At 36.7% G+C, this 8825-nt stretch overlaps 1 protein-coding gene across 1 annotated transcript in view; it reads left to right on the top strand.

Annotated features, from left to right (window-relative positions):
* The window catches only part of LOC106469130 (discoidin domain-containing receptor 2-like), a gene marked incomplete at its 5' end in the record, with an annotated part of 12568 nt that overhangs the window by 1425 nt on the left and 2318 nt on the right, over nucleotides 1–8825 (top strand). Inside the window, 6 exons of the mRNA XM_022397561.1 lie at nucleotides 1322–1375; nucleotides 2511–2701; nucleotides 3599–3779; nucleotides 5721–6034; nucleotides 6344–6654; nucleotides 7052–7286. Coding sequence (XP_022253269.1) covers nucleotides 1322–1375; nucleotides 2511–2701; nucleotides 3599–3779; nucleotides 5721–6034; nucleotides 6344–6654; nucleotides 7052–7286 — 1286 coding nt within the window. The remainder of the gene's footprint in view (nucleotides 1–1321; nucleotides 1376–2510; nucleotides 2702–3598; nucleotides 3780–5720; nucleotides 6035–6343; nucleotides 6655–7051; nucleotides 7287–8825) is intronic.

Consider the following 8825-nt stretch of genomic DNA (forward strand, 5'->3'; position numbering starts at 1 on the left):
AAAAAAAAGAAACTCCTAAAAATATTCAATTATAATGTGTAAGAAACTAAACTTGATAAGACATCTGAAAGTTATTAATTTATGCGAACATAAAACTTCATTGGTTGATCTTTACGTCTGTTTCGAGCGTACATCTTACAGCTGTATATTTTGTCGTTAACAAAAGTGAACTTTTAAAGCCTATACATGAACGTTGTGTCAGACAAAAAACAAAACAAAAACAAATAAAGCAAAACGACGAAATCACAGTTCGAATTAACCTGACAGTGTTCTTAGTATCAGTACTTGATTGTGGTGTGTTTTTCTTCAACATATTTTGTGCTTGGAGTGGCTTCGAAATACTTTTAAAGCAGTCTTATTTTATATGAACAAAATACAGAGCAGATTTGGGCTTTTTTTTTGTTTGTTTGTTTGTAAGAGAACTACTAAGAAAAAAGGTTTAAGTCTTTGGTAAATAACAAATTAAGAATAAGTTGTTTTAGTGATTAACTGAATTCTCTAGCTGTGAAGTTTCCTGGATACGGCCAGCAGGTGGCGGAGGTCTGGTATCTTGAAAAGGAACCCCATCTGTTACAGTCCTCCAGTTCGAAAGTTTAGTCTGCTTTATTTCCACCATTTTTGACACAATAATTTGCCTGTTTCCCTATGTAATCTTAAGACATCTTTGGTTCGACTCCTGCTGGTTTGACACGTGTCGGAAGCCATACGTGAGGATGGAGGAGTTTCTATATGGAGATATTCTCGTAAACAAGAGTCCATATTTCCTGCGATGTTAGGCTGTTAAAAAAGCTCGAGAACTAACGTTGTAGACTTCTTTGCGCCTCCTGTGCTTATTTGAAATGTGCATAGTCAGCTTGCACTGACGTTAAGTTACATCTTCAAAGTGCGATATATTTGAATAGGTAGTGTAAGCTTACAGCCATATTATTATTAAAATTGATCGCCTAAGAAATCAATTATTGAATCATTGGAAAACAAAAACAGACGAGATGTCTTCTAACAAATCGAAAATATTTTGTTTAAAATCTTTCCTCGTGTTATATTTTGTACCTTGTAATTTATCTAGCGTAAAGAATGAGCAAGCTGGATTTTTCTCTGACCTTTTATTTAAATAGATAATTGACTTCCGACAAAAAAACATAAAACGTTAAAAGATTATATAAATTACATCACCAGAAAAAATACTAACAGTTGTTACGTTTCGTATATAGATATTATTAAATGAAATCTGACTGTAAAAATTTTATCTTACCTATAAAATACTTTTATTCTGTCCATAACAATAATATTTGTTGAAGTATTAATTATTGTATTTTTCCAGTTCCGGCTCAAGGCAATTTTACGGAAGAAGAACCTCCCGCTGCGCCCCCTATTGGTAAAGTTGTATTAAAAATTATTTTAATGAATTTTGTTTTGCAGCATGGTTATATGTTACATATTACACAGCCTCCTGGTATCTCAGAATTTAACTTGATGGATTATAACGTTGAAATGTGAGACTCGATCCCTGCAATGAGCACAGATAAACAATTGCATAATTTTACACTTAAAGAAAACATGTACATAAAATCATAATAATTGTTTGTTTGTTGTTAATCACAAAGCTACGCAATCGGCTATCGAAACCTAGTTTTTAGCGATGTAAGCCCTCAGACTTGCCGCTGAGCCACTGGGGACAAAATCATAATGTACATTTACTCTTGCTACTATTGGTATTTTCGGCCGTAATTCCAATGATATCTTAGAGGTTCGGCCAGCTTAGGAGAATAAAGTTAGTCCTAAACGCATATAGTAGACTTACGATGCAGCATAATCTTCATAAATGAAAAATATATAATAACAATAATATTCAACGTGATAACCAATATTAATGAAACTAACTTTTAAAAAGTATTTTATGTAATTACTTACAAAACATACAAGATTCACATAACTGACCAATATACCAAACATACATATACTTGAAGTGTTAGTGCTCATCCAACAATAACAACTAGCAAAACAAAAAAAAACGCTAGTCTCCAAAATGGCTAATTATACTAAAGTTAAATGTCTGTGTCGTGTTGTATTCGATAATTCGTTTTACTGTTGGCAAATCGCATTCTCTGCCATTAGCAATGCATTTCTTGTAGATTTTAGTTGAATAATTTCCCACTAGGATTTTCCCTTTAGACGTGAGTTAATCATTTCAATGTAAGTAACTTTTGCACGGCCCAATCAACGGATCTCTGGATTTCTCTAGAGGAGATCGGGATTAGCTTTGAATAATTAAAGAAAAAAATGTTGGTCCATGACCCACATCATTAATTCTTATTAGTTTCTTCCTTTTAAACTTAAAAAAAAAATGTTTTGTCTGTAGTATAGCGAACTCTGGTAAAAGTTACTCGTAGTTCTTCGAAATATTTTTCCATTTTCTGTCTCACCTTTGACCCCTACAGCCGTAAAAAAGTGGCTGTGTTTCTTTGATATCGTTTCTATCCTACTGGCTGACATCTTTGTTCTACTTCCAGTTAGTACAGCAGTCAATGACGACTCCTTATCCAGTCAGTACGTGGGATTAGTAATCGGTGTTCTTGCTGCTGTAATTCTGCTTCTTATCATCGTGATCTTCATCATCATCGCTCGGAACCGACGAAGAAAGCACACAACTCCGCATACTATGTTCAAACCGGTTGAAAACAGAGTCACCATCAACATGAAGGTAAGCCAAGTTACTCCATGTTAGTATTAGTTCGTATTGGAGCCGCCAGTTGGTTAATTTGACTGTTTTTTAACCCTAATCTAAAGTCACCATGAACATGAAGGTAAGCTAAGTTACTCCATTCAAGTATTAGTTCGTATTGTAGCCACCAGTTGGTTAATTTGACTGTTTTTTAACTCTAATCTGAAGCCATCATGAACATGAAGGTAAGCTAAGTTACTCCATTCAAGTATTAGTTCGTATTGCAGCCACCAGTTGGTTAATTTTAAAGCTTTTTAATTATAATCTGAAATTATAAATATCCTTTAATATTGTATCTAAAAGTTAGCCGCGATGCACGATTTTTTTGGCAACACTCAAATTACTTTCAAATTAGGTAATGTTTAAAAATATCAAATAACTCACTAAAGATATTTTTGTTTTTCATCACCAAAGGCTTATTGCCACTTCAAAAATATTTTATCCGTCCCACTTTATATCTTCCCCTAAAATATGTAATGTTACATTATTATTTCGTTGTTAAATATCAAGTAAGAGGTAGAAAGTTGTTCATAGTTATCTTATTTACTAAAGCATGTTATTAAATCAAACTTGTCAGTTCTTTAAACGATTGTTAGCCTCATCTAATGCACTGAAATTTATAAAATGTGAAAAAACAGAGTTAAAGGTAATGAATTTCACAAGACGTGTTAGATTAACGTTATATAATTGTTATGGTTTTAAAGAGTATACCTCTATATTGATGATATAATGATGATTTAAAAGAACAGTTTAAAATTGTTCAAATAACGTAATTAATAGTTAAAGAATTTTGAAACATTTTACCATGGGTGTAAAGTTGGGAGGGGTTTAAACTAATATCGCGAGAGGGCAGCTTTGTACATATGGTAACCTCAGGTGTACGGTGTTATGCGGTTCACCAAGGATCTGGGAATCAGCTATTCACCGTGTTCACCCGTGGGACGTCAAGCTAATGGCAATGTCTACGGCCAGGTGGCGCTGGATGATGCAGACCCGGACAAGCTCCTCTACCAGGAACCCCAGGACTTCAAGCCTTTTGGAGGAATATATAGTAACGGTAAGGCTATTATCACAAGATTTACGTACAAATTAGTCAGTAAGAAACTAGGACTAGTAAAAAATTTCTGTGACTGCTCAGTGTCTGTATGTTTATTTCTGTGAGGGCCCCCAGTGGCACAGCAGTAAGTCTGCAGACTTATAGCGCTAGAAACCGGGTTTCGATACCCGTGGTGGACACAGCACGGATAGTCCATGCGTAGCTTTGATTAACTACAAACAAATCGTTTCTGTGATAAATAATGAGGACCTGTAGGTGATATTGGTTTTTAAACTATAACCTCCGTGTAGACACTGTAAAACAACAATGTCAGTGATCAGGTACGTCACGAATCATCCGTTTCCACAGCAAGCAAACGCAATTGCAAAATCACTCTAGTGCTGCCACGGGATACTTCGCTTACTGATAATAAGATGCATTTGTAGGAGCAAACAGTATTGAGCATATCCTTCTAAAGTTTAGAAAAGAGAGACCTCGTTCCCCTCTAACAAAGGTTCACCTAGTGGTAAAAATATGCTGGTAATTGGTTAAGGTTTCTCGGCACAAAGCTCCATCAATTATCTACACAAACTTGTTGTTCTTGTTTGTTATCATACACAAAAGGGCTATCTGTGCTCTGCCCATCACGGGTATCGAAACCCGGTTTCTAGCAGTATAAGTCCGCAGACATGCCGCTATGCCGCTGGGGGGCACACCAAACTTGTTATTGTTGTTTTTTATTAAGCACAAAGCTACACAATGGGCTATCTGTGCTCTGCCCACCATGGGTATCGAAACTCGGTTTCTAGCAGTATAAGGCCGCAGACATACCGCTGTGCCGCTGGGAGCACCAATCTTGTTTTGTCTATAAACAACCAGATAAAAGTAATTAAAAATATGTTTATAATTAAAAGGACAAGAAATAAAATGTATCATACTAGGCTGAAATATTATATATATTGTCAGTAAGGCAAAGATCCATAAAAAACTTATTGCATGGTTAATCTGGACAGTGTCCTCTTTGTCAATGACAAAGTCAAAGGTACACAGTGAGTTAAGATATGTGATAAACATTACCACAGCCACGGCCTCCCCTGCAGAAGAAAATAATGGGGGTCAACAGACTACGGCCGTTGTGGAGTGGTGTCAAGATAACTTCCTCCTTCCGGTAATTGTGCCCCTCCCCCAGTGGCATAGCGGTATGTCTGCGGACTTACAACGCTAGAATCCGGGTTTCGATACTCGTGGTGGGCAGAGCCAAGATAGCCCTTTTGTGTAGCTTTGTGCTTAATAACAAACAAACAAACTGATCATTGTGCAAGAAGAGGGCGAATCGGTAATGCTTGTTTTGTTGTTTCTCACCCCAGAGTTAACACAAGTTTTAACACACCTCTCTTGTGTTTGAAAAAGGAGAGACTGCGTTCTTTACCATTGTTGTTGTTTGTCGAATTTCGTACAAAGCTAGTCAAGGGCTACCTACTCTGCGATTTTAAATTTAATTAATTACAACAATTTATCTAAAACTTTCCCCGGTCTTTAAAAAGGTTCTTTTGTTGCTAAGCGCAAATATGCACAATTGGCCATCTGTGCTCTGCCCACCGCGAATAGGAAAACTCGATTTTTAGTGTTATAAGCCCTCAGGCTTTGCCGCTGAGACACATCCAAAAAGAAGGGGCTTCATTGTTCACCGTTGGAAAAGGAAGAAGGAGTAAACATGCGACTTTAAATCTGGTTAATTATCGAAACTTGATTAAAACCGACGCTAAACATTAGCTCTGTGTTAAAAGGTTCTTTGTAGTGTTTTAGTCCTCCAACGTGTTGTAATATTGAAATATTGAATCTTTCAGATTCAATTGAAAGATTGAAGCTGAAAATTTAAAATGTTTACAATTTTTAATTGACTTATTTTTCTTAGGAAACATACCATTATTGCCCTCTTTTTTTTGAATTTGTTATCTTAAGACTCGACGACTTCAAGAGAATACGCTGTTCCAGATGTTCAGAAGCCTTCGACGCCTCTGGGTCACCCGCCTCCCACACCCCTCAACAAACCTCCATTCCCCCAGACTTTGCCCAAACCGCCACATCTTCCTTGTGAAAAACACTATGCAGCTACAGATGTTGTGAAACTGCCCAACATCCAGGGGGTAAGTGGCAGCACCGTCTACGCCGTGCCTAACGTGGAGCTGCTCAATAGGGAGGAATCTCCTGTTCGGGAGATTCCGAGACATAGACTGAGATTTTTGGAGAAACTCGGAGAAGGTCAATTCGGAGAGGTAAATATTCGTTATCTTGATTTTGACTTTGGTTCTTAGGCTTCCTAACGTTATATAAACTAGTAAGAAAAGATATTTAACTCACATTTGCTTGACTGCTTAATCTATATTAATCGACCAAGGACTGAAGTTTACTCAGCTTAACATATACCGTCGTTAGAATGTATTACACGTAACTTAATTGCATATCCTGAAATTTACACCTGTCAGAGAAACCCAGCAATAAACGACTACTATTACAATTCACATTTATTGTCTCGATCATTGTTAGAGCCAGCCATTGTTAATAGGATTTTTCATTCCAATCAGGTCCACCTCTGTGAGGCAGAAGGGATCCCTGAATTGGTTGATGTGCCTTGCTACGGGAACAAAACCCTGGTTGCGGTCAAAACACTGCGACAGGACGCGTCTGACCAAGTTAGGACAGACTTCTATAAGGAGGTCAAGATCCTCTCGAGGCTCCGGGATCCAAATATCGTACACGTACTGGGAGTCTGCACGCGCGAAGAACCCTTGGCAATGATTGTAGAATACATGGAAAATGGAGACCTTAATCAATTTCTTCAACAACACATTCCTGATGGCGCCGCTTATAGATCGGTCAATGCAAAAACTCTAAGGTAGGTCGCTTTATCTTTAACACCAACGAATAAGAAAATGTTAAAATAAATCAGTTTGTTTATTAATTTAAACCACCAGACTAAGAAACGAATGTATTTATAACAAGCAAATGTACGTCAGCAGTGTGGGTACAACAAAGATAAAGTAAACTAACAGTGTCGGTATAACAAACCGGAGATAAACGAACAATGGGGGGTATGACAAATCTAAGGTTATATGTCAATGGAGGTTTATTTAACCGAACAGTTTTAAGCTGCGTATTTTTTCTGTTTTCTAATGTCAAAAAAAATTCATAGTCATTTATTTGTCTTTTACAGTTTTCTGTTTACGCGTAGTTATCATAAACTTCAGCGACATACCCAGTTTTTGTCTGAATTGCTTTCTTTACTTTAATAGCTACGGCAGCCTTATCTACATGGCAACTCAGGTAGCCTCGGGGATGAAGTACTTGGAATATATTAATTTCGTTCATCGTGATCTGGCAACTCGCAACTGCCTGGTGGGCAGAGGGTACACTCTCAAGGTGGCGGACTTCGGCATGAGTAGAGACCTGTACACTGCTGACTATTATAGAATTGAAGGAAGAGCGATGCTGCCTATCAGGTGGATGGCTTGGGAAAGCATTTTATTGGTGGGCAACAACTTTTATGTTATCTACTCATGTTTGATCGGTTTGAAATTCGCAAGATTAGTACATGTATTTTTTTTGTGACTTAACAAAGTTTGTGCTCTGGTAAGGAATAAGATTTTGTTTGTTTGTTTATTTTTGCACTTTGCGCAAAGCTTCTGGTGGACTAACTGCGCTAGCCGCCCCTCATTTAAAAGTGGCATACTAGAGGGAAATCAGATAGTGAACATCACCCACCGTCATCTCTTGGGCTGCTCTTTACCAACGAATAGTGGGATTGATTATCACATAATAACGACCCCATGCTGAAAGGGCGAGCATATTCAGTGATAGGATTCGAACTCGCGACCCACAAGTTACGAGTCCATTACTCTCACCACCAAGCCATGCCAGGCCTAGTAAAGAATATGAATTGACCCAAAGAGCTGTACTGGTATAAAAAAAAAGCTCAAGTTTTTTTGGTTCTCACAGTCTAATGATTCATCAGCAACCATTATCCAAATTTACAAACTGAGAGGTTGAATATCATCAAAGGAGAGGAATAAGTTCAAAGAATCAATAAAACATTTTCCTTGCCTTGGATTTGCCTCAAAGTTGAGCCATAAAACTAATGTAAGAATGGGTTTATTGCCAAACTTTAGAATTTGGAAACCCAAATTACCGTATTTGTCTTTTCACATGGTGAGTTTTTTAATACCGAGGTGAGACTCGAGCACAAATGTTTAGAGAAAATATATCCATATAACTCCTCTGAGTTGAAGGTTTAAAGACCAACATTTAATTCTTACGATTGCTACCCAGAAATTGTTTTACAAAGCTATATGGGACCTGGATCACGAAAAAAAACAACAGATTATATACGATCTGATTTTAAGTCCAAGTACTCTTACTCATCGGACAAGATATCATGGCCGAGCATATTCTTTGTTGTTTTTTAGGGTTTTATGGCGAAAAGCCATCTTGGCCATCTGTGCCCAATAACACAGACCTGCGAATTTAAACTTCATAAAAGTTGTTTTTGTTTTGATAACGGATTTTCCATAATTCAACTACACAGATTTTAAAAATAATATTGATTTTTTTCTATCGCGTAAGGATTGTTTTACAAATCGGAAAGAAAAAAAAACTCTTAATTAGATCAAATTATCATTTCGTTTACCACAATGAACATTTTTTATTATTATGTATTGTAACAAAATTACAAAAAAAACTGAAGAAAAGGGAAGAACGTTGACGTCAAACGAATATACATCCTCATTCATCCTCACTTTTTTGTGAAATCTGCGTCTTTTAGTCTCAAAACTAAGTGTTGTAGTCTAACGTTTATGTATTGCGTTATGACGTTTTGTAAAAAAAACTGTACGTGATAGGAAAAAATGGATATCATTTTCGGATTCAGCGTACAGGAATTACTGTAGAACATGTACAAATTTCAAGCCAATAAAATCATCGCAGGCCTGTGTATTTTTTTTCCGCATTACCTTTCTAAACCATTATATAAAAAATAACCTATTAAGATATCACTATAATGTTACTCGTTTT

This window comes from Limulus polyphemus, unplaced genomic scaffold, assembly GCF_000517525.1.
Source record: "Limulus polyphemus unplaced genomic scaffold, Limulus_polyphemus-2.1.2 Scaffold3320, whole genome shotgun sequence".
NCBI lineage: Eukaryota > Metazoa > Arthropoda > Merostomata > Xiphosura > Limulidae > Limulus > Limulus polyphemus.